The following is a 26853-nucleotide window of genomic DNA, read 5'->3' as shown; positions in this document are numbered from 1 at the left end:
TGTGAACATTCCTTGTCTGCATTACATCCCTACCAACTCGAAGCCACTTGGCTTACCAATGATGGCCCGGATCCGCTAAAAACTCATACTTGATCACTTGGAACGTCTTCAAGAAATATCAGCTCAATTTCACCAAGTCTAGAAAGGGACAGCCCTAAAACACTCATAATAAGGGCAACAGGAACTACGCCTTCAGTCAGCTTATGGTGGTCAAGTTCTCTCCTGAGGGCCCTGTTTCATAAAACTGTTTGTAAAGTTACACACAACTTTACGAACGACTGTAATATGGCAAGCCAAGTGTGTTTCCTAATCATTGTTAATTTCAATAGCTAAAGTTGAAATTTGCAGATGATGCTTACTCTTAAATATTGACATACAGCCGTACTTTGTAAAAACGTAAGGAAAAACACACACACATAATGCACTTCATATTCCAGTCGTTCATAAAGTCATGCGTAAGTTTACGAACAGCTTTATGAAACAGGACCTGGTTTGTTTCTTTTTTTTTTTGAGGGGGGGGGGGGGAAGGAGGGAGAGGCAAATGTAAATATGTGTTGATTTTAGGTTAAAACATACAGCTTGCATGAACTGGTTGACAAAGAAATCTTCCTCCTGACAATATTCTTAGCAGCAAGTTTCAGTTCGTAAGACGTTGCTGGGAAACCAGGTGCTATCACTGGGTGATATTCTCTTCTTCATCATTTCCATCCTCCGATACCTTTCCTGGGCTGGCATCCCCTGGGCGCACTGGGAGCATGTCCCCCCAGTTTGTGTAGCGGGAACACCGGTACAAATCCCTGTGAGATGCAAAGCAACAAACACAATCATACTCCTCTAATCCTGAACATTTTTCTCAGCAATTTGGCAACATGGTTATGAGATGAAGAAAGATGCAAGCATAAAAGAATGACAAGATGTTGAATGTGTTACACTTTCAGTGACTTGGACAATGTTGGTCATTTTGTATTGACAAATATGCCAGTAATGTGGGTCTCCTGCCAACTGTTGTGGGAATTTTTTCTCACAAAATAAAGCAAATACTCCTCTTATCTTTAAATGACTTGTCGAGAAATATATCCAAAGAGCGTAATGTAAGGGCAAGCGTTCAATGAAATTTACATCAAGACCTAACTTTTCTCTTTGTAATAATCAAAGGTCAAAAATTTTGCTGGTACTTGAAATCTACTCTCACATGTAATTGGTGTCCAACATAGTTCTATCCATTCACACAGCTACCTAGGGCTTGGGTATAACATCCAGGGTGTAGGTGGTAACATAGAAACTGCTAGGACACACAGAGCTCCACTGAATCCATCAGGTACCAGAATGCCAATTTCAATTAGATTTCAATTCGAACTTCTTTTTTTTCTCCATTTTTTCAACAGAATGCACAAAGTAAGGGTTGAAATTAAACATACTGATCATGAAATGGCATAAAAATGTATGTCAAAAATGTTGAAAAATTGACTTAGTCACATCCTTCTATTTTCTTTTACTCAAATACTGAAATTTCAACTCTTAGGATCATATGCTCTTCCATATGTCATAAGAGGTTTCTAATCATCCCTTACCTCAACCAAAACTATACCATCCCTTTAAAATGTGTTCTACCAGAAGAAAGGGATGGTAGATATGATGATAGGGGTGGTATGAAAGAGATGTCAATCTTTTTGTACTTCTCACTCACTTGCTGTGTTTTGACTTGGTAATCACTGCCTCGCCAAGACTGCCATCGGGACGGCAGAGACGACATATCACATGGCGTGATTTCTTAAGCACAGGTCGCACGACGCGTGGCCAATTTGAAGCTTAGCGCACGGAAATTAGAATTAACAAATGGAAACATTAGCCTACAAACTTCACTTTTTTTCAATTTCTGTGAGTTTTCCAATGCAGCAAGGTACTCATAGGAATTGAAATGCAAGATGATTTAAATAGTTCTCTTCCCCCATAAAAACTGTCAAACAAACAAACATCACTCTCGGTCATTAATTCATATAGAAATGTCTTGCAAAACCTACACAATGGCACACAAGATGGGTAGATTTTATTCTAATCCCCAATAAGATATTGCAGCTAACCAATTTCACTGTCATGAAGTTTTAGCAACGTGGATAAATCTTGTTATTATTGTAATCATATAACTAAAAGATTGTCGTCCTTTTCACAAGTCCTAAAAACTCAATATCTTGATTGCAGCTGCGATCAGAATAGCTCGTGACATACATTATCCCACAAGTTTTTTACAGGAAATGCACATCATGGTGCCAGTGCTGTCCCACAAATAAAGTGAAACAACAGCAACAGAGAAGACTCAAGTTACAATGACGCATATTAACATTTACTGTAAAACCAGAAACATTGTGGCACAAAATTTTCACAAAGTGTCACTGGCATTCAACACACTGTGTAGACAAAAACTATTGTGTGCATCTTACTTTTGCAAATCTTGGCTCCTTGTAAAAGTTTCAGGCATGCCAAAATTTCTTCTTTTTCAGTCTTACAAGGACATACCACTGAGATAACGTCGCTGGGGTGACAAGACCTCGTATCTACAAAATGTCAAATGTTCAGGAGAGCCAAAAAACATGGCGGACATGCCATGGTGGCTTCATTTTTGGAGTAAGACAGTTGGGATTTGGCCGGGACATCACTTAACCCATTATTTGACCATTAATCCAAAAAAGTCATTTTCACCCAAATTTCGGATACAAGGTCTTGTCACCCCAGCAACGATAAATCATGCAAATATCAAAACAGTAAATCAAACATTAATGATTTGTTCAAGATACATTATTTGCTTTTACAAATAATTGTACAGTGCGCTCCCGTTATAACGAACACGGTTCTAACAAAATTCCGGTTATAACGAAGTAAAAATTCGGGCCATAACGTTATCCAGTTTATGTATTTTTATTGTTTATTTGTTTGGTTATAACAAAATTTCGATATAACAAAAGAAAACTGCCGGTCCCGAGGACTTCGTTATGACGGGAGTCCACTGTATTGATGATTCTGCATATCCTTGAGAAAATAAAATGATTATACAGTCAATCTTGCCTATAAAGTTGAATCTATTTGGACTGAAGAATTGCTTTGACTTAGAGAAAATCTGACTTACAAGGGATTAAAATCAATAGCATTTCAATAGAAGAGGACTTGAAGAGATCTTCGATTTAGGCAATTATTCGACTTATGCGAGGTTGACTTAAGCAAGGTTGACTGTACATTAAATGTACATGTAAAACTGAGCCCTCACCATCAGTCTGCCTGGAACCCTTCTTAAGAACTACATAGCAGAAGGTTTCTGTCTTCAGGCCGCTTGCCCTTGGTCCCACGTATTGAGGCAGGGGATGGTAAGTCTGTGTGAAATTGCACGGGGTTCCCCTCTGCTCTTGAAGTCTGGGACACAGCATGTCATGGGGACACTGCATAGTTTTTAACAAGAGAAATACAAGTACGTACCGTGGTATCATTGACACACTCATGTTTACTCACAGATGATTTGATGATTATGCAAACACAAACAGTTTCTGTGTATGACTTTATTCTTTGTGTAATTCCTGGAAAATAGACTTCATTTCATTTCATTTCATTTATTTTCCACATCCTGATAAAAAGCATTTACAAAAAATACAGGAACGATACATACACAGTAGGACATTGGAACAATACAAGAAAAATAAGTACAACTTACAAGAATTTTACAACAGACAAACACAACATAAAAGCAGTTATTTCAGTTTGTGGGGGGATCAACATAGACCATTGGTCTTTCTATGGCTGATCCCAAATGTTATAGCAAAGAATAGTTACATTCATGCAATACACACAAGAAAAACTATACTACAGAAAGTGCACAATACATATAAGAAGGCAAGAGTGATCAAAGTGTGGTGCTTGTACACTGCATAAAACTTCAATTTATAATATATCTTTATGAACAAGAAATGATTTGTATCTTCTTTTAGATATTGAAAGTCTATTAGACAGCTTTATCACATTTGGCAAGTCGTTCCATAGAACAGGTCCCGTATATTTGAAAGTGTATCGTGAAATGCAATATTTAAAATTTGGGATACACAATCCATTCATCTGTCTACAAAAGAACTTAACTTGACTCCAACTTTTGAACACATTAACAGAATGAAGAATTTTTCTCAATACAGAAATGTATTGAAGTCAGTATATCACTGTGAAGTAACTTTCTGAGTCTTTGATACTTACTGGTGCAAACACATGGCCTCCTACTGGCTCCTCATCCTGAATGAGTCTATCTTGTATTGGTTGTTGCAGATCGGTCGATTTCTCCTCCCTCAAATCCCCCTCTGGCTGGCCATATTCTTCCTTCAACAGCAAAAAAAGTTTAAAAACCTTTTGTATGTGATCTGTAATAACTTTTTTTTGTGAGGGACTCTACAACCAAGTGGTGGTATTTTTGTAGGCTAGATTCTTTTGTAGTTTTCACATTCTTATACCTCTTGTCTAAATACCTGATATCAATACTTTGCCAAATCTAAGCATAAACTAATGCCAGGAGATTCACTTGGAAGTAATTTCACATGATTCATAATTGCTATTGCTGGTCACACGGCCTGAGGGAGGTGTTCCGTTGAAAGTTCCATTTACGAAGCTCAGCACTTGTCTTGAGTTTTCCACTTAGAATGTGCACTCTTCATTTCTGGGCATAATGACCATGGTGTACCTAGGCAAATTTTGTCATTGATTAGGACACCTTGGATCTGTGCTGGTCGAACTGTAAACAGCACTCGGGGGAGTGAGATACTGTGCACTCCCGTCATAATGAACACAGTTACAAATGTATAATGAAATTCTGGTTACAACAAAGTGAAATTTCAGGCTGCAACATTATTCGCTTTATGTCTCTTATTGTTTATTAGTTCGGTTATAATGAAATTCTGACGTAACAAAAGAAAACTGCTTGTCCCGAGGACTTTGTTATAACTGGAGTCCACTGTACTCACTATTAGGATAACACACCACCTTTGGCGTGGGACTCACCTGAAGTATGGCATCTCTCACTTCCATGAGTGCCAAATAGCTCTCATAGTTTCCGCTCTCAATCAGCACCATGTAATCTGATGTCTTCCGCCACAGCGCCCTCGCTGTGTTTATTCTGTCATCCAGTGACGGCAACTCAAGTAGTGAGTAGGCCGACAGGGTCACACTGTATCTTGTCTGAAGTGGTGAGGACAAAAGAAAAATAAAATACTTCCTGGTCATTTACCTACAAACTCCATAAACTTGCTGTTTCTGATTTTTTGTCTACACCCAATGAATTGATGACACCAGAATCTCTTTAACAAAGTTATTTTAAGCTAAGCTAAATGACAGGATCATGGATAAACAAAAGTTCCAGTGAGAACTCAAAAGTAATTTCTTCAGGAACAGGAAACATTGTTCATTACATCAAGTATTTTGTTACAAAGATGACAAAACAAAGAGAGGACACAATACGAAAGAACTGTTCCTCTGTTACTAAAGAAAATAGGTTGTTATGGCATGTATTATCTTAGAAGTCTGATCTCATCATACTAAGTACTAAGATCCCCTTCGGTAATAAACAGGAAATTTCTTCAGATAAACAAATGTCTGCATTCAAAAAAAAAAAAAAAAAAAAAAAAAAAATCCAGACATGAATAACTTTTAAAATAAAAAGGATAGACCCATCTCCCCCCCCCCAAAAAAAAAAAACCCAATAATAATAATAGTCACCCTGAGAGCAACTGGTGTGAAGTATCGGAAGTAGACGTTTGGTACATGGAGCTCATCTTTACCCTCCTCCCTTCGCAGTAACATCTCTGAGAGCTGGTTCATGGACTTGGAGACCTCCACCAGGTAATACTCCCTGATTGCTTCACCCCATACTCTGTTAGCTGCCCTGGGATTTAGAAGAATCAATAGATTGAAAATAAAAAGAGTGAATAGAGTAATACATCTCAATGGTGGATGTGTTATTTAACAGTATGACATCCAATCGATATTTGCTTTGAATGATTTGTTTACACACATTTCAGGTGAAAAGCTTAGGAAATCAGCTTAATCATGCTTAGCTCATGCTTAGCTCATCCTTATAACTACAAAATGAGCACAAAAACCTAGTTTCCTTATGTCCCAGAGCACAAAGGAAAACAGTGTCTATAAAAGATTGTAGGAAAGAATTTACAGTATCAAATTTATCCAAAGCTGATCTACCTGTAGAGGAATCTCAGTGTTCAGAGATCCTCTGGATCAGGAACTTTTTTTCTTTATATTTTCAGGTACTTTCTTATATCTATAGCCCCTTCCCCGCCAAAAACAAAACCAAACAAACAAACCTACACAAAAAAGAAGAAGAACAAATCAATTTGTTCTGTTGTAGAGACACATAAAAGTTTGTTAACTCAGGCATTTCAGCATGTCAGATTTCTTTACATCAAGCTTTTCCATCACAGTATTGTATTTGCAGTATTCTATTCATTCTCTCCATGTATTTTTTTGTTTCTCCCTTGTGTGTAGACAGTAAACTCACCATACTGCTGTGCCAACACCTGAACCAAAATCTAGAATATTCTTTGGCTGAAAGTCTGGATCACGATGCCTGATCTGCAGATGATGTCATAAACAAAGAATATGTTGTAGGCACTTGTAATTGTATCGCAGAACACACGTTTAGTGAAAGTTAAAGAGATGGCACAGTTTTGGTTGAGATGGGAATTGAGGTTTTAACTTTTGCAAGATAATATACCACTTATATGAAATACTAAAGAGCATACAATTCTAAGAGGAATCAAAAGTATATACAGTATGATGAAAATCGGTTTTGACATGGCAGAGACATAACAAAAACATAGCAATTGAGGTCCTAAAAAAAGTGAGGCTCACCTTTTATTAGGTCCTATAATTTTGAATTCCTCTTAGAATTGTATGCTCTTTGGTATTTCATATAAGTGATTTCTAATTATCTTGCATGAAGTTAAACCTGAATCCCCTTCTCACCCAAAACTATAACATATCTTCACAGTACATTGTCAAAAGAGCACCAAATACTCAAACCTTGAGCGAGCAAACACAAACAAAGGAAATGGTTTTGAATTTATGGAAATTATCCAAGGCATGTAGAATTCTCATCAGAATTGATATAGTTACCTCATTGAAGACCCTGTACAGTGCAGCATAGTTGGCTGGCATTCTTGCTATCATGTATGCCAAACTCCTGATGTCATCATACCTGTAAAAAGCAAGGACATTTTGACTTCTATGCGAGTGTATCTGTGATATATGATTCGGCACGCCGTACACCGGGGTACCGTTGTAACCCGGGGTACCGTGTTGTACAGCGCCATCTCATGCCCATTATTTTATAATGCGTATCCGAATTCAGATACGCCGATTCCGAATTCGGATACGGCAAAGTCGTAGCAATGAACTAGCACCATAGGTGTTTTTCGAAGTACACTTGCATGCATTAATTGTTGCATAGTCACAAATAAGAAAACATTTTTGTGCATAATAATACTAAAAAATATTTTGACACATTTTTTTGTAAGCCAGGGTACAGCGCTGAAAAAAAAAATAATTAATTCAACAAAATGGCGAATTTTCATTTGGTACCCCAGGGTACCAAATATTGCATCATATGCATGCCTATATTGTAGAATACTGCATAGAAATTAACAAAAAGTATTATGCTATAGACTTGTGCACAGAGTTAACAGTGTGTAGAAACATGGAAAACATGAAAACTTAACAAGTACTTGGACAGATAGAAAAACCTTTGAAAACAGAGTGAGACATGAAAAAGAGACATAGATCAATGGAGCATATGTTGGTTGTACACTGCTGTTTACCTCTATATTAATAGGTGACCTTAAATGAATGTTGACAACGCTTGAAGAACTCACAAAACTGTGCGGCACTGCACACATTTTCCTTCAGCATTACTTAACCTGTCGAGGACAAGTCCCAGGTATACTCGGGCAAGTGTCTATGGGAAATGCGTGTCGTAGCAAAATCAGCTCATCGTCGAAAAGTTAAGAGGACATTTTCATAGCTCAAATGTTCTGATGCAATTCCCTTCAGTCATTGTTTCGTAGCCAACCTGTCTTGACAGCACCAGGAAGACTTACGCAATAGCTTGCCACCTGTATAGTCTCTGCCTCAAGACCTTCATCACATTCTGCATCTTCTTCTTGGTGTCCGGTGAAAGTGATTGTCCAGAAACCTCATCAGCATCCACATCTTAGCGGTACAATAAAACAATCCGAACAAACACTTTGTATTCATGACAGATATGCTCTGAAAACAAAAAATGTAAAAAAAAAAAAAAAAATAGGATAATACACATCTTTGGATACACGGTAGCTTGTTGAAACACAAAAGCCATGGCAAAAAATATTTCATTACTTTATTCATTACATGACATTGGGCAAAGTCACATTGTGATAATGGACATTGGCGAGATTGACAAGAACAACTAATGTCTTTTCTAAGCTCACTCATACTGGATGACCATGCACTCATTCACAATAAATAGAATTCATTGCAACTGATTACATTGATGGAGGGGAATTTGTCAATCAGTAGCAATAAGAACATCTGTGTGCAAGAATTCTGTAATTTGAATAAATATAACTTTTCTCCTTTTTTTGTCTTGCTTCAGTCCATCTGAACTGTCACAGAAACAGACATAAAAACGGTAATATACTGAGACCTGGGATAAAGTAAAGGTAAAAGTCAGCCACCATCGTTTTAAAGATGTATCTAAGTGGACTATCAGTCACAGAATGTAATTGTACATATCAATTATCAAAAATATAGCTAAGCATGATTTTCAAATGAGAAGAGAATTTTAAAATGATTTTACCTGGCATGCCAATCTCTTCAGAAAGGAACTTTGCTGCACTTCTCAGTTCTGCTTCCTCTACAGGTCTCTTCCGACTCTGCAGGTAGTTTGACAGTTTGGTTGCCTCTGGAACGAGGTTGCGAATGGTTTGCCCTAAATATCAGAAACCCAACATAATATTCAACCAGTAAGTTTACGCACCTGAAATGAAAACCACTTTCTGATATGAGTTGCTTTGTCTGCTGTGAAACAAAGTCCTGACATAATAATATGCAAAGTATGTTCATGCTCACAAAGATTAGGCAAACTATGCCAATACCACAGAAAGAAAGTTTGGTGATGTCCAAAATGGCTTCAGATTTTAAATCATACATTAAAATAATGAGCACATATTCAATGCCATGGCATAAATTTCAATTTTATCACATTCGGCCAGTGCCTTGCTTTGTATTCTACATCTTCACGTTTAGCTCTCTACGCAAAACTGATGGTTACGTCTATAGCATTACAAAAACATTGTGTATGATCTGAAAGCCAGTGTGACAGTTTCAGTAAAATCATTTTAACTTTGAAGTATACCTCAATAAACTGATACCTTAATATCTAAAAAATGCAACATGATAGTGATATCTATAAGAAAGAAATATCAGTATTTTGCAACAGCTCCTTTCTGAGACTGTCACAAAAATATATCTGAGCCAATGTCTCCAGTTTTAACACAGATAAAGTACATGTAACTAGTTATCCAGGTAATACCCTTGGCCAGTCTAATGGCCATATTAAGGCAACAATCAATCCACCGTGATTTGGGTGCACCATAGGAGGCCCACTTCCTGCAATAACACATTAAAAGCCACTAAGAAAAATGATCTCACTCTGAAGGACAGCATTGATGTTTGTGAGTAGTGGTTCTGGTAATCGGACAGGTTTGACCTGGAGTACTCCCACATGATGTCGATGAGATTCAACCTTAGTGTCCAGGTGCCAATTAGTCCTGTCACTGACCTTTGTCTGAAAATCTTCTTGTGGCACACTGGATGATAACTGTTCAAGAACATAAGAATAATTTCATCATAAGAAACAACAACAAATATGCAAAGGGTAAGGTGAAATTCTATGTTGAATTCAAAGTGAAGAACCCCAACAGGAATATGAATGTGTACTAACCATGTATTTGTACAACTAGCCTTTTACTATCAAGTGCCCCAACAACAACAACAACAAAAATTTAACTATTCTCATTTCCTAAAAATGGAGATAACCAAGAAATGAAATAAAGTTGCCAGTCATTTCACCAGCAACCGCCAAGAATGGCAGGACATCATGAAGCAGATGCCACCACTCAACCCTTTGTTGAAGTGAAAGACACACATCAAGGTACAGATGTAGGTCAAAGTTGAAGTGCATCCCCCCCCCCCCTCCATATATTCTGTGGTTTGTTTTCCAGGTCTATGAGTTGGGAGATGTCTAGGCCTGCATGTCCTCACTTCTCCCTGCTTATACAAACCAAGCTATTTAGAGTCTACTAGCTCACTTAAGGACACCATACTTTCTCTGCAAAATTTGGTCAGAGTTTGATCTCAACAGAATAAAGTTTCTAGAAATATCATATGCATTTCTACTGCACAGCAGTGAACAACAAACAAGATTTTGCTTCAGTATCAATATCACCTGTGCACTGTAATTATTACTCAGATATATGTAGACCACTGTGTGTGTATATGTTTACCTCAATATTCAATGCACTCTTTCTAAGCACTCATTTTGTGTTAGTTCCTTGCAAAATTACTATCTGTAGAAGAATACCCCGAAACAATGAAGATCACATTCCTAAAACGAAACATTTTATGACAGTGACATGTACTGTTCATAAATGGTGATAGATTTGACTGGAGGTCACCATAGTGCATACAAAGGCACACATGTGCCTAAAATACATGGTTACATTTAATTTCAAGATAGGGTCTAGTATAGAGTTCTAAATCTGTAGTGTAACTTTATTCATCATCTGCACCAGACAAATATCTGTCTGTTCAGAGGACATTTATAACATTTTTTTTTATATTGATGGTTCTTCTCCGATTCCATGAAGCCAAATAGTCTCCACTGAACATATCCCCAATGATAAACACAGACTGCTCTTTCGGTCCACATCTGTACTAACTCTAGGTGACCAGCCTGAACGTGAAAGTAATTAATTTGCATTTAGAATCTCATACATGGTGGTATTTTGACATCAAATTAAGCTTTAAAAATAGAATTATTTGAATTTAAATACAAATTGTATGCAGTATAGAAGTAGGTAGATTATTAATAATTCACATTGGGTAAAATTTGATTCCTGAGGCTTTACTGTCAATATATTGCTATGACAATGTAAACCACCATGAAATCTCTACACTTTGAATCAGTTTGATTGCATGAAGTAAGGAGTTTGGAACTTAATTGTGTGCATGCGCTAGATAGCTGATCATCGCATTGCACGCATGCCTGTAGGTGCCTACACAGCTTAAGTTTCAAAGACACAACCTTGGGGCGCTCTTTTGTGAATTGCGGAAAGAAGCTGAACAAAGACAAATGTCTTTTCAAAACCATTGGGAACAGTCGGGCCTGAATTTTGTATCGAATAGAAGTGGCATACTCGTGAAATAGGCCCCACCACCGCGTGTCCGTACAAATACTACGGCGGCTCGCCTGTTTATACTCGTGAATTCAGCCCCACCGTGTGGCGTTCATCGGTCGGTAGATAAGCACGGCGGTGGGGCTTTCTTCCACAGTATAATACTCGTGAATGCGGCCCCACCAAACGGCGTTTACGCGAGATGCATACGGCGGTGGGGCCGATTTCCACAGCATAGCATCTTTCGTCCTCCCTTTCTCCCGTTTTTTTCTTTGGTCTTCTACTTTTTATTCTCGGAAGGACTCCCTAATGTCCCTTGACTAATTTAATGGCCAATTTAACCATAAATACAACCCTACCTAACCCTAATCCCTAACCCTAACCTAACCTTGCTTGCTAACGCACGGGTGCACGCGCACTGCGGTGGGGCCTATTTCACGATTTTGCCATAGAAGTTAAACACTAACAGTTTCAAGTTGGAAGTGGTTTAATACTTACGGTGGGGTAACCCCATCGCGGGGCCCTGTAACACAGTAACAGCCCTTTACACAGCCCTTTGGCTTTACGGTACGTATTTGTCCGTATGGGGTCGCTGCTGCGGTTAACGGTGGGGTAGCCTAAAGTTAATTCATGATGAAATTTTATAATACTTTTTCTATCAAGCATGAATGCCAGCTCCCTGCTGATGAAATAGGACACTAGAGGTGCCTGAATCTATGTTTTTCTGTAACTACACAAAGAGCCCTCCCATGGCCACAGTGCAGTCAGATGCATGTGCATGCAGTGAGACAGTGCAGTGGAGCGAGCTCGAGCGAGCGTCCCGCAGATCGACGCAGCAGTTACGTCTGCACATGAAATGCTATAGGTGGGACCTACGTTGGAACGTGGTAGGTTATGAATATGGTTAATACACATGTAAATCTGCATTAGATATTTCCATTAAACTACAGTTTGGAATTACCCTCTTTGGCAGACGTGCAGCAGAAGCGAGAATTACTCTTCGTTGAATGCAAGACTTGCAGTAACTCATTGAAGGACGAGCAGCGTGACCACCCATGGACGCTGCCATTTTGATTGCCATGAAAATACAGTGACTCTGATTGGACTGAAGTTATTTGCCATCCAATAATATTCTTTGTTTCATTGAGGTACACGTGCGGTAAAGGTCGCGTACGCGCACGTCCAGGGTATCGCACCATTTCATCGACACTGCACTCGACTCAGTACTCACGCATAATCCGTCTGCTCTTGACGATTACGGGTGACGGAGCTCGTAGAGCTCGGAGTGGAAGAGAGGGTGATCAAGCAGACTGCAGAGCAGAGGATCGAGGAAATCTCCAAGACAAGTGACATCTCCAGGTTGCGAATTTGTTTTCCGGTCTCGAAGAAAATGGAAAGTGCTCGGGTCGTGACGTGCAGAGCTCCTATTAATATAGCAGTCATCAAATATTGTGAGTAACCGTTAGATGCTGTGCTAACCACTGCTGACTGCGCGAGCTGCGCGATAGACCGAATACGCCGAACCCTCTCAGTCTCAGGCTCTTGTGTACAAGGAGCGCCCCGCCCCGGGGTTAGATGCTGACCTTAATGAGAATCCACTAAGCACTAGATCTAGAACACTTCTACACTGTAGTAAATTTACTAGTAAATGCCAGTTGATGTCCCTGCTAGCTGCTTTATGTTGAGTGCTTGATTCGTAAATTAAACTTTCAGGACAAGATGTTCCAGGACAAGAGGTCACATACTCAACTCAAGGCAAGCTTAGAAAACCCTACGCAAACTCAAATGTAAGGCAAAGGAATTTCTCACACCGAGAAAACTTAGTAGTTAACCTATTGAACAGCCTACCACCTGAAGTCAATACCGGCAGTATCAACACCTTCAAATCAAGTCTTGAGAAGTCATGGAAATATAAATTCAACTGTTAGGCTGCGTTCACATAAAAGTATTCGCTATTCGCTATTCGGGCCCCGAATACACCATCACCCGCACCGTCAACTCACTATCCCATGCAGTGAGGATTTCTTCCTCCTACATCCTAGCAAATCTTATTAACAATTTCTAAACTGCATCAGAATGTCAGTCTACATGCTTATTTTTGCTAAAGGGCAAATCCAGACCAAAATTGTCATTATTTCATAAACGAGAGACGATATACACTGCAAGAAAATTGAACAAGTTCGATTCCCACTTTGCTATACTTTTCACAGCTATTCGGTACTTTCGAATAGTGCCCTCCTATGTGAACCGGTGTGAGGAAATCCTATCGTTCGATTCAAGCTATTCGCGTGCCCTCGAAAAACGAGCCCGAATACCCGAATAGTATACCTTGAACCTTGAAGTGGTAATCCCTTTTGCAGCTCACTCTGGAAGCTATACCGGGATGATGTGCATGTGTGCAGTCGACGGCTGACAGTTAGGAAAGTATATTTACAATAAAAAGTGTGAAGTGCAAATAAAAACATGACTGGGCTTACAGGAGCCTGAATCCAGGGGGAGGCTGCATGCTTCTAATGATGGGGACAGCAGCTTCCCGGAAAGTAGCTGGGGAGGGTGTAGTAACAGCTACGTAAGATAGTTTGTTCCAGATTCTGACGGTGCATGGGTAAAAAGAATACTTGAAGGCATCTACATTTGCATCCGGAATGGTGAGTTTTAGGGAGTGGTCTCGTCTACCAATGAATAAGGCTGGGGTAATGGTTGGTGGGAGAGGAATGTCTACGAGGTTGTGGTATATTTTGAAGAACATGGTTGCTTGTGCACAGAGTCTACGAGTATGGAGGAGGTCCCATCCCAGGTTTGACACGAGCTGCGATGAAGATGTGCTCTTCTATGTGAACGCAGCCTTACGACCCGGATACTAAATTCCCTTGATGCTCCTGCCCTTGTAAGCATGCAAATAGTAAATCAGTGCAAATAACACTTTACTTGCAGCAAGACTCAAGAGGATGCAGAGGGGCAGATAAGTCCAGTATACAATATATAGTCTTTATGCCCAACATCAAAGTATTAAAAATCAAGGTAAACTTGACATGTGGATCGGATTGAGCAGGAAATCGACCATTAAACTTTAATTAAATTTACATGTAGCATTCATTGGCCATGTTTACACTGTAGGCCCTACACTACTCAATTCTTCTTCTTCCAGTATTAATTGCAGCTGAGCTAGCTTCATGCTTAAAGATTTTGCACAGTGTAGTGTGAGTGTGTGCAGCCATATCATGATATCATGTGTGCTCCACCAGTCAAATTCCACAAAATAGTGTAAAGCAAGCTGCCCATAATTTAGCCCGACCAGAGATGCCATGCTTTGTCAGACAGGCGAAGCCTCGTCATCACGTCGGGGAACCACAACACAACTACAAAACTTATAAAAATTTATATGTTACTTAGAAGTGTCTATAGAAATTTATACGTTACGTAAAGTGCATGCTTATATTACAGAAGGTACACAAGTCCATAGAAAAAAAAAAGGCACTTTCTAGCGCAATCCCCGACTGTCGGGGTTCATCGTTGGCAGGCGTGCGTGGCTGGAAGTGCAGCTATTGCGTGCGTGCGCTCTTTGGTAGCAGCACGGTCGACAGCGTGACCTTTAAAAGTGCATTCAGATCGCGTGAACTCCCGGTTATCAGATGTACCTTTCGCACATGCATATAATCTTCATTTTCGGTAAGTTGTGAAAAGTGTATGTCAATATTGATAACATAAATATTATTTAATGTCATTAATGAAGATTACATTCAATGGCCCGAATTCGCGAAGGTGGTACAAATGAAACCATGGTTTAAACCATGGACAAAAGCCATGGAGCGCCAAGTGTCGCACAGAATATTTCGTTACGAAATTGGTCATTTCGTCGACAAAATGACTGTTTCGTTAACGAAATTATCATTTCGTGGATGAAATGTTCATTTAGTTACAAAATGTCATTTTTTTACAAAATAATTATTTCATCGTCTTCTTCTCAATGCAGTTATCACCAAAATTCAATTTTTGTTTTCTTTCTTTCTTTTTTTTGCAGGGGGAAAGAGGGATGAAAAACTAATACTGCCCGTAAATTCCTCGCTAAGTGCCACACTGCACATCGATCATCTGTGTACAACCACCAGTATCGCAGCCAGTCAACACTTCGAAGAAGACAAGTTATGGCTAAATGGAAAGTAAGTACTTTTCTTACAGATTTCTCACCATGTTATAACCAGATTGTGCTGACTTGACTGAAAAAAAAAAGATATACAAAGATTGTCAAAATGAATGCTTTAAAAATTAAAAGAACTTTTGTGAATGGCATATATAATCATCAAATAATAACATATAATGTCAAATCTAAATGATTTGGAAATAATAGAAAATGTTATTAGCCGGATTCACACATACAAAATAGCGGGATGACAATTGCGCTCCAAATCTCGAGATTTTTTGAACCATTCAGACGCTCCAAATTAGCGGGATAGCGATCGCGCTCGGAATCTGGAGTTTTTTGCAACCGTTCACATGTAGAGAAATAACCCGCTAATTGCCGATCGAGATAGTTCAGCCAAACCTGCAAACTGGGTCACACAGCGCACTTCACTGCCTGCGCTCGTCTTTACACATTGTTTTTTGCACGTCTTAAGTGGTGTGGTTTGCGCACTGTTGTTGTGGTACGCAAAAGAGATGAAGGACCTCTTCGCAGAGGCCTCACTGTTGTGATGTGCGCATTGCATGATGGGATATAAAAACTTGAGATTCCAAACCTGACCGTTCACATGTACCGATGGGGGCAAATTAGCGCGCTGATTTTGAAATAAGCACAAGATTTCGTGAGATTAGCATCGCGATGCTGATCGTGCTGATTTTCTGGTTTTTTGTGTCCACACGTGCAGAAATCTCGAGATTGCGATCGCGATGCAAATCTCGAGATTTGTATCCAGCTAATTGGTGTACGTGTGAATCCCCTTATTATAGCATCTTTATTTTAACAAGAGTAGAACATAACCTGTTCTTTATTTCTTCATGAACCTGTATGATATCCTTAACCATTGATGACTAGTGTCAAATTGTAAGGTGAAAAATCTACTTGAGTACTTTTAAAAAATCCCCAAATTTGCACTCATATATCTATTGCACTTATTAAACCAAACACATGTGTGATTGCACAGGGTGCTCTTCTTTGTATTTTTGTTTTGTTTTGTTTTGTTGTTTGTTTTGTTTTGGTTTTATTTGTTTGTTTGCCATCATTGCGATCTCTTATTTTTTATTGCAGGGAACAATCTCTGGATAATCCAAGAGTGAAGACATGCCTTCAAGAAAGTAAGCTAACCCAACTTATCTGACCATTGCACAGCCACAAAATTAAAGGGACCAGTCAGAGAATAATACTCTCACATGTATATATATATATATATATATATACAGTTAAACTCGCCTAAGTCGACATCGCATATGTCGAATAATCGCGCAAGTCGATAATTTTAAAAAGTCCCGATTTTTCCCCATTGACTTACGTGTATTAATTCACTCATAAGTCGAATTTTTTAAGTCGAATACTCGCTTAAGTCGATGAAATTCCAAGAACACTTTGACGGAAAAACCATTGAATTCACTGTGCCTAAGTCGAATAAGATTTTATTGTGTAATAAATCACTGTCAAAATCACGAGACGCCAATTTTTGTTTACATACAGTATATACCAAAAGAAACTGCGTAAATAAACATTAACGTTTCATTAACGCAAGCGGTTTCACCTGAATCGTTAGTAACGCAAACTAACGATCGGGAAAATTAACGTTTGTAGCAACGATGAGTAACGATCCCTAGCGCAAATTAACGATGTTTCGTTAACATTAACGATAGGTAACGCAAGAACTCACGCGAGATTTTGGTTTTGTAACGAGACCTGGTGAAAGGACGACGTAGCCCCTGCCGAGTGTAGCGATCTATGCCTTATATTTAGCGGAGTCTTTTCGCGAATCGAATCACGATTTCGCGAATGGTTAATTTGCGACCGGGGTCACCAAAAACGCACGCCGGGCCACCAAAAAAGCCGAATGTTTGCCTTCAGTTTTGGAAATGAAGCGGCAACAATCGGTTCCATAAGATGCTGAATAAATGTCAGATGTTTGCTCTTTTAATTTTGGAAATGAATAACGGTAATATTCGATTCCGTATAATACTAAAATAAATGTCGGATGTTTGCTTATACTTTTGGAATGTCAGAGATTTGATTTTGCGTTCGGAAATGAATAAGGATAAAAAAAAAGTATCCGGAAGATGCTGAAATAAATGTCGAATGTTTGCTTTGACGTTCGGATATGAATGATATTCAACTCCATACGATGATAGAATAAATGCCGGATGTTTACTTTTACGTTCGAAAGTAAATAACAATTACATTCAGCTCCGGAAGATGCTAAAGTAAATGTCGAATTATCCCTTTGACGTTCGGAAATGAATAACAATAATAATCAACTTCGTACGATGATGAAATAAATGTCGGATGTTTACTTTGACGTTCGAAAGTAAATAACATTAACATTCATCTCCGGAAGATGCTAAAGTAAATGTCGAATTATCCCTCTGACGTTCGGAAATGAATAACAATAATAATCAACTTCGTACAACGATGAGAAAAATGTCGGGTGTTTGCCTTTACTTTCGAAAGTAAATAGCAATAACATTCGGCTCCAGAAGATGCTAAAATAAATGTCAGATGATTGTTTTTACGTTCGGAAGTGAATAACAGTAATATTCTTCTCCATACGATGCTAAATAACTGTCGGATGTTTGCTTTTAAATTTCGAAATGAATAACAGTAACATTTAGCTGCGTTTGATGGTTAAGTTAATGTTTGATATTTGCTTTAATGTTCGGAAATGAATAACAATAGTATTCAACTCCGTCCGATGATAAAATGAATGTCTTATGTTTGCTTTTATGTTCGAAAGTAAATAGCAATAACATTCAGCTCCGGAAGATGCTAAAATAAATGTTGAATATTTGCTTTGGCGTTCGGAAATGAATAACTATGGTATTCAACTCAGTACGATGATGAAATAATTGCCGAAAGTTCGCTTTTACGTTCGAAAGTAAATAGCATGTAACATTCGACTCCTGAAGATGCCAAAATAAATGTCAGATGATTCATTACACTTTCGGAAGTGGACAGCAGTAACATTCGGCTCCTTACGATCATAAAATAAATGTCGGGTGTTTGCTTTTGAATTTGGAGATCGAATAACGGTAATATTCTGCTCCGTACGATGCTAAGATAAGTAACAGATTGTTTCTTTTACATTTGGAAATGATTAACTGTATCAATCGGCTCATTTAGATGATGAAATAAAAAGCGGATGTTTACTTTCACGTTCGGAAATGAATAAGGATGATATTCAGCTCCGTAAGATCCTAGAATGAATGTCGATTGCTTGTTTTTACATTTGAAAATGATTAACGGCAACATTCGGCTCCAGAAGGTGTTAAAATACTTGTAAATGGTGGATGATTGCTTTTACAATCAGAAATAAATAACGATAACTTTCGGACCGAACGTAGGACCGATTTAGTTTGGCTTGTTTTTTTTTGTTTTTGTTTTGTTTTGTTGTTTTTTTTGTTCGGGCCAACAAAAAACAAAAATCAATCATTTTGGGGCCACCAAAATAAAAGTTAGTGTGGAGCCCAGGCCTGCATCAATGTGGATAAAGTGTCTTGCTGTAGGGCAAATATCGGGCACACCGCTCCAGCTCTCGGCTCCAGAGTAGACAACATACATGTACATTATACATATGTACGTGTGGTGTAACTTTAAGTCGATTTTTTTCGACTTACGTACAAGTCGAAACTCGCCTAAGTTGATGTGTTTTGCTCAGTCCCGAGAAGATCGACTTATGCGAGTTTAACTGTATATATATATATTTATTGTAGTTACAGAATGTGCACATCCCTATCTTTGTCTTGTCAGGAAATTGTGAAGTGAGTTATATCCATTACATTTCCTTTGTAAACACAAATTACCATTCTTTTTATTTTCTTGATATTTGTTTGTTCTGTCACTCTCTCAGAGCGAAAGAGACAGAGAGAGAGAGAAAAAAAAAAACAAGCTCATAACAACCAACGGAGAGGAAATTGCCATGTTCGTGCCACAATTCAGGACAATTATAGAAGCCAGTATGCCCTAAGAAATAATCATAGTTGCAAGCTGATTTCAACAGAATATGCGTGTATGCCAAGCATACATGGGTACACATACGAAGAGTAGCAAGCGAATGTTGAACCTTTATCTGTTATTTATACAGGCACGTGGCAATATTTATTGCAGTAATTTCATTATATATGGTCAAAGTTGGATTGTAATGACATTGCAGAGAAGCTGGAGCTTGTGAAATTGCTTTTTTATAACCTAAATATCAATGAAAGTCAGTTTTTAGGTCAAAGCAGTGCATAGACTCAAAATTCCTGGATTGCGGCCTCCCCCCCCCCCCCCAAAAAAAAAAAATAAATAAATAATTTAATTTCATCACAGAAATCCTCTGCTTTAACTGGACACAATTTTCCTCAACAATGTCCTCAGCTGCATTCCTTTTTCTATGATTGTACATAGAGGGAACTCCTTCCCAAACACTGACCACTTCTACATGAGTTGAATAGAGAGTCTGTTGTGGAAATGTTGCCTAAACCAGCTGATTCAAACCTGTTTTATGCATGGTTAGTCTTGGCTTGTATCATAATGCAGAGACATTTGATGTTAGTATCTCACTACAAATAACTGGTAACAGTTTCTTTTTATCCTCTTACATACTGTTGTGCCATTACAGTTCGAAAACGTGTGAGAAAAAGGAGGCTATCGGAAAGTGGAGATGACTCAAGCACCAAGGAATGGTTGTCGTGGAAACTTCATATTTGTTCGGAGAATAATTTTCCTACTGCTGCTGGTTTGGCCTCCTCTGCAGCTGGCTATGCTTGTCTTGGTAAGACTTGAAATAGGGCAGTCAATGGCTGAGTAGCATGAATCTTTGCTTCCTGCTAGTTTCTTAGCAATTAGAGACATATTCCGGCTCTGTACAATGCTTCTAATGCACGTATGTATGTAACCCTGCGTCAAAACCACCAAAAAATTGTCAGACGTGGATTTTTAGTCAAGAGCAGATTCTGAAAGAGCAGACTCCAAGATTTGAAATGATGCATAACTCAATGCAAATGGACTTTCCTAACCTATCTGAATAATGGAAAGAAAGTACAGAGAAAAGAGGCTTGAAGTTTCGGGTCTATTCAAAGGCTAAATCTCACCAAGCTGTGCTCTGTGCAATGAATGGGACAAAAAATAAAAAATAAAAAATGAATAAATATGTAAAGCTCAATAGTAACCACAACAAATAGATTATCATATTAAGCCACAATTTTGCACACTCTATCAGCACATTCTATTCATGACTAATACTAACTTTCAGTGCAGTAGCATCATCCTTTGAAAAGATTTTAGAGTTGAGAGCAAAGAGTGTGTAAAGGATTTTTAAGAAAGTAACAATAGTATGCTCTCAGGCATACCTAATTACACTATTCTACAAAACTGTGTTCTAGAAAAACTGGGAAAAAAAATAAAACAATTTCCTATTTGACTTATAATCCCGAATTTTAGAATTATGTAGAAAAATTGCTCTATCAGAAGATATCAAAAACCAAAGATTGACTGTTTTGACCCATTTCACCTTTTTTGAGTCCTTGTGTAAAACTGGGTTGTGCAATTTTTTTTTTTTTTTTTTTTGATGCACAGTTACATATATGTGCTGAGATAAAACAAACCTATTGAGCAACAAAATATTTAGGACAGCAAATATGTGCTTCAAAAGCCTGGGTGAACATTAATGCACATACAGCAGGCCTGGATACAGACAATAGCTCTTAAAAGTGTGTTGCTGTCAAATGGTCAGTGTAGGAAATTCATATGAGCGTTTTTGTGTGACACAAGGGGGGGGGGGGGTGAGCGAAAATGAAATTTGATATGCAGAAGTTTAGAATTTACTCATAGAATTAGTAAGAATTGGAGGATATTTCAATATCCTCCTTATATAGTAATGAAATTTTCAAAAGACCATTTCATTGCTGTGAACCTGAAGACTACTGGTAGGTACATTATAACTGTTTTATAATGCTTTAAGTAGGATTTCTGTACCAAAATGATATGAAAAAGACGTGTTTAAAATGTAATGATGGTGACAATGATAACAATGGCGATTATGAATATGATGATTATGATTTTCATTATTATTTGTTACTATTATCATCATCATCATCATTATTATTACCATCTTTACTGTTGGTACTGCGTACGTCAGTATTACAAAGTGACCTTTGTCTCTGGTTTCATAAAACGTGTAGCTGCAAGCTCACTGCTATGCCTCTCCACTCTCACTTCACAGTGGCTTCTCTAGCAGAGGCGTATGGCATCACTGGCAACGTGTCCGACATAGCTCGTCAGGGCTCAGGCAGCGCGTGCAGGAGCATGTATGGTGGCTTTGTTGAGTGGCTTGATGGAAAGTTAAGCTGCGGCAGTGATAGTATCGCCCAGCAGGTGGTAGACCAGGACTACTGGCCGGAAATAAGAATTCTCATTCTTGTTGTGAGTTCAAGTAAACTTTTTTTGAACAGTTTGAGAGTGCTGTATTGTTTTCATGTGTTATTTTACAAAAAAAAAAAAAAAATTAAGAAAAAAGATGAAAAATTTTTTGTCTGTGTAACCGGAAGTGCTAGGAAAGACATTGCTCTTTTGATAATACACGCCTGGAATTGTAAATGACGGGTGTATATTCTTCATGTATTATGCTATGCCTGTTATCAATACGTATTGCTTTTAATTAAGTGCGATTGTGTAAAATTGGTGTTGATTTTCTTGTGCAGCATAATTGAGTGCTACTCTTTGGAGAATGTACTGTGATAAGTGAATGCATAATAAAAGCATCGAGTTACTAAAAACTTGTATGATATAATTGACATGCAGAGATTGTGTTGGGCCATGCTCCTCAACCTTTTTCAACTTGAGGCCCACTTTGGCTCCTAGAAATTATTTTGAGGCCCATAGTTAGATCAAATATGAATCTTTTTTATTTTGTTTAATTTTTTTTTATTTAATTTTTTATTGACATAACGGCCCACCGGTTGAGAAGCAGGGGTCTGGGGATAGTTTGTTCATGATGTGAATTTTTGTTCATTGTCAAATTTATCTGGATGTGGCTTTTGTCTTCCCAAATGACAGGTGAGTGACCAGAAGAAGCACACCAGCAGCACGGCAGGGATGCAGACCACGGTGGAGACCAGTCCTCTCCTCCAGCACCGGATGACCCTCATCCCCGCCCGCATGGAGACCATGAGGCGAGCCATTAGGAATAGAAACTTCCAGGCCTTTGCTGAACTCACCATGCAGGTACAGGGTGATGCGGCGAAGATAAATAGTAACAGTGCTTGTCATAGCAGTAGCAGTGAAGGCTATGGTAGTAGTCATGACAATGAAGATTATGATGTTGAGAGAATGTGGTGTAGATGATAGTGGCAGTACTAATGATGGTGATGACTGATGTAGAAGGTGATGAATGATGGTAATGATTATGACAAGGATTGTGATGATGACGGTGACAATGATGAGGTTGAGGAGAAGGTAGTATGCTTTGTAATACGCCCTCTTCATCAATATCTGTCTCATGCTGTTGGCTTCAAATAATGGGGAGTTGCAATGTTATGGATACTGGCACTAAAAATTAGCTGCCTCCAAGACATATCTGTTTTCATGTCTAGAACCTTCTCTCATCCATTTAAAGCTGTTTTGAACCAGTTACCAGGGATACAATGAGTTCAAAATGGTATTACTTTGGTTAGATTTTTCTTATCTTGTGTTTTATTGACTCAATTTCAGGACAGCAACCAAATGCATGCCGTGTGCCTGGACACCTTCCCACCCATCTCATACATGAATGACACATCAAGGGCTATAGTGCAGATGGTCCATGACTACAACTCCTACAAAGGGGAAACAAAGGTGAGAATTTTGTAGCCATTGATTCTTTATTTCTCAATGCGCAAGAAGATTTTAATGTCTCTTTTCATAAACTCTTACAAATAAACTGCAGTGTTGCCAGAATGATTAGGAGTTACAATGAACTGAACATTTCCAATTGTTTTGAAGCTCTGTTCATGTAAATTAGCAATAAGCTAACCTTCAAAAGCCCTGTTTTAGTTTTACAGTAGACCCCCGTTATAATGAAGTTCTCGGGACCGGCAGTTTTCTGTCATTATATCAAAATTTTGTTATAACCAAACAAATAATCAATGAAAATACATAGATTGGATAACGTTGCAGCCTGAAATTTTACTTTGTTGTATTTTAAACCGGAATTTCTTTATAACCGAGTTCGTTATAACAGGAGTGCCCTGTATATTGTGTTAGATACCTGATTGCTTCTTTCATCATTGTTTTTGAAAGCCATGATCACAGTCAGCACAGCTATCTCAAACTGTAAGTTAAAAAAATAGAGAGCCTCTGCAATAGCTGTGTGTCTGGTGTTATGGTGTTGTCTAACCTGTACAAGTACTTGCTACATTTTTATCAAAATTTATTTTCGACATTTCTCTTTGATAATAAAACTGCAGTCCCCCACAACATGTAACTATTTCTGGTGATGTCATAGTTCATGCTTCATTCCAGGTATCATTTTGACAAATGAGTACAAAACTGTAGAATTAAGATTTGTACAGTAATGAAATTGAGAATTTGAAACATTTTCATACTGCCCTCATGTTTAGATTTAAATTCATGTCAACTTGTTACTCAAACTATTTTCCACAGGCTGGCTACACTTTTGATGCTGGTCCAAATGCGGTGTTGTTCATCTTGGATGAGAATGTTCAAGAGATGCTGTCTCTTGTCAACTATACCTTCCCACCACAAGACACAGATGGAGAGAAGTTCATCCGTGGGCTTGACAGTCATATAGAAGATATACCACAAGTGAGTAATCATTTATCATACCAGGTATATGAAAACTATAACTATACCAGATGACAGATTGTATATTTTGTCATATGTTGCAGAATAATCATATATTTCAGTATTTCAGAATAATGTTTAATGAATATTACAATTTTTGTTCAGGGAATACCAAGAAATGTTGAAAAATTGCCCATAATCAAGTTTAGGAGAATCAAGAGCAGAAGGAAAGTTAATCCATTTTTGTAACAAAACAAAAATATCGAGAATCATATTAAACAAATCAGTAAACAAATTTCATAAAAATCCAGACAAGTAGAGAAACTGTGTTCATATAAATATCAGGAAATTTACAAACATAGTTTCTTGCAAGCATTTCAAAAAAGTCATTTGGGTCATATCTTTCATATTCGAGGAATTATTTATCCCATTTCCATGCCAGATTTTTCCTATGTCTTTTAGCGATTGCGAGTCTCAAATAGATTCGCAAGGAAGTACATGTATATATCGTATGTGTACATTTATGGATGTATTCCTAGAGTAGAGATACGAGGGCTGGATATAACTAGGTAAATTAACCAGACTGATGATCTTATTCTACAGGATTCCTGTTTTTTCTGTACATTAAGTGTATATGCAAAAAAAATTGACGTTCTCTCCACCCACTTATTGTTGTGTACAGGATATGAAAGCTGCCATGAAGCGTGACCCAAGCCCTGGATCACTGAAGTATGTCATTCACACCAAAGTAGGCCCAGGACCTCAAGCAGTGACAGACCAAGAACCGAGTCTCCTGGACCAAAATGGCTTTCCCAAAAATCTGGCCAGTTGACAGAATGGGACTCTGCAATAATTCCTGTACATGTCTACTTCTTAACATATAGTTAACACATTCTATCTCAATGAAGCTTAGTATTGGGAATCTGGATAGGTATGTGGGTGTGACTGGGCCAGAGCTTTAGTGTCTCTGGGCTTATGTACTGTGGTTTATTCATTTATAGTGGTGCGAAAGTCTATATACACACCTCAGAATGGTCCATGTTTTGAGGCACATGTGTATATATGTGTGTGTGTATGTGTGTGTGTGTGTGTGTGTGTGTGTGTGTGTGTGTGTCGATAGCTACGATAGTGGCTGTATTTGTACAAGTGTACGGTTATGTGGATGAATGTGGTGTGCCGGTGGTGTTCTCTTGATGGATACTGTAACAGTGCAGCCTCCAGCAGTGTTTCTTTTGTAATTTGTACAACAGAATCAACACTCTGAGGACGTATTAATGTGACAGTGATGTCCGTAATAAACTTAACAAGTCTGTAATAACTATTTATATGAAGAAATAAGAAATTAAACCCCCTTTTCGCCTGAAACCAGTATGGTTCACCCCGAATGCAAAGTACAAGCCCATAGCCAAGTGAGATCATAGTCATGTGACCACAAGAGCCATCTGGATATGCCCTTAGGACTTGGGATGTTATGCAGAATCACCCACTGACTTAAATTTTGTGTTAATGTACCCACTGTATTCAGTTTTAAGTTATTAATACTGATAATATAGTTCTTCATTTACTAACTCATTTTTTTTAATCAGTTCTCTGTACTGTCATACTTGATGGCACAGAAAACTGCCATCTTGCACTGCATGCTTTGAAGGAGGTCAGGTGCATCACATATAGCTTTGCCATTTACAGTTTTTTCATTCATCACCAGATCAAGTTATATAGAACCAGAAACACACAAACACAATCCACTTGCGTAAAGATTATAAACTATGGTCCGCGGGTGATGAAAGTGACATTCAAAAAGAGAGTGAACAGTTTTTCCCTGTATAACACGATAAATGCAGTTATAACCAATGTTCACAGGCTTCAATTTTTGTTTTATTCTTGATAGCAAGCATCCATAGTATAAAATATCAGAGGCAGTTACAATGCTGATGCAAGATATAAATCTTCTACAGTGTAGTCTTTATTATTATTATTTTTTTTTTTCTTGAATACCCCAGCCACTTTGTTGTACAGTACATCGTATTTAGCAAGTTTCAATTCTGGCTATGAGAGCAAATATTCAACATTGTTATATAAATCTATTTCATATCATTTGGCATTGTTTCTAATAAAATATTTGAAAATAATCTATATACATTTTCTGTGTACATGTGTCAACATTTTTTTCCACATTTTAACTCTTATTACAGTCAACCTAGCCTAAGCTGAATCTACGTGGACTGAAGAAATAGCTTCCACATAGAGTAAAGACTTACGAGGGATTCAAATCAATAGAATTAAAAAAGAGACATTCGACTTAAGCGATTATTTGACTTATGTGAGGTCAAAGGAAGGTTGACTGTAATTTAACAATGAGATGACATCACATTCAAAATTTTCTCCTCACATGGAGACTTCAATTATAATTACTGTATGTACTTTTTGACCTGAAAA

The 26853-nt window shown here is 38.1% G+C and overlaps 2 protein-coding genes across 2 annotated transcripts; one reads left to right on the top strand and one right to left on the bottom strand.

Annotated features, from left to right (window-relative positions):
* Window positions 1–533: 533 nt before the first annotated feature.
* LOC140232795 (ribosome assembly protein METTL17, mitochondrial-like) lies at window positions 534–12534 on the bottom strand. Its single transcript, XM_072312912.1, has 12 exons — window positions 12427–12534; window positions 9721–9889; window positions 8867–8998; window positions 8130–8241; window positions 7150–7231; window positions 6533–6606; window positions 5737–5902; window positions 5023–5199; window positions 4228–4347; window positions 3260–3428; window positions 1688–1808; window positions 534–797 (listed from the first exon to the last, which is right to left on the bottom strand). The coding sequence occupies exons 1-12, from the start codon at window positions 12532–12534 to the stop codon at window positions 674–676; spliced, it is 1554 nt and encodes a 517-aa protein (XP_072169013.1). The 3' UTR covers window positions 534–673.
* A 203-nt stretch (window positions 12535–12737) lies between these two features.
* LOC140233504 (diphosphomevalonate decarboxylase-like) lies at window positions 12738–25484 on the top strand. The gene is made up of 9 exons (XM_072313624.1): window positions 12738–12916; window positions 15487–15625; window positions 16711–16757; window positions 20258–20410; window positions 21860–22059; window positions 22693–22860; window positions 23347–23469; window positions 24277–24438; window positions 25100–25484. Exons 1-9 carry the CDS (start codon window positions 12856–12858, stop codon window positions 25247–25249), a joined length of 1203 nt encoding a protein of 400 aa, XP_072169725.1. The 5' UTR covers window positions 12738–12855; the 3' UTR covers window positions 25250–25484.
* The last annotated feature ends 1369 nt before the right edge of the window (window positions 25485–26853 follow it).

This window comes from Diadema setosum, chromosome 9, assembly GCF_964275005.1.
Source record: "Diadema setosum chromosome 9, eeDiaSeto1, whole genome shotgun sequence".
Lineage (NCBI taxonomy): Eukaryota > Metazoa > Echinodermata > Echinoidea > Diadematoida > Diadematidae > Diadema > Diadema setosum.
This window is presented reverse-complemented; position numbering and strand designations above follow the sequence as displayed.

Bases quoted from the DNA above. Each gene is read 5' to 3' on its own strand.
- LOC140233504 (XM_072313624.1), top strand. From the start codon at position 12,856: ATGGAAAGTGCTCGGGTCGTGACGTGCAGAGCTCCTATTAATATAGCA. The intron at 23,470-24,276 runs GTGAGAATTTTG...TATTTTCCACAG, and splicing joins CCTACAAAGGGGAAACAAAG to GCTGGCTACACTTTTGATGC. The intron at 24,439-25,099 runs GTGAGTAATCAT...TGTTGTGTACAG, and splicing joins ATATAGAAGATATACCACAA to GATATGAAAGCTGCCATGAA.
- LOC140232795 (XM_072312912.1), bottom strand. From the start codon at position 12,534: ATGGCAGCGTCCATGGGTGGTCACGCTGCTCGTCCTTCAATGAGTTAC. The intron at 9,890-12,426 runs GTAATTCCAAAC...GTTCTTGAACAG, and splicing joins CTGCACGTCTGCCAAAGAGG to TTATCATCCAGTGTGCCACA. The intron at 4,348-5,022 runs GTGAGTCCCACG...TTGCTGTTGAAG, and splicing joins TGAGAGATGCCATACTTCAG to GAAGAATATGGCCAGCCAGA.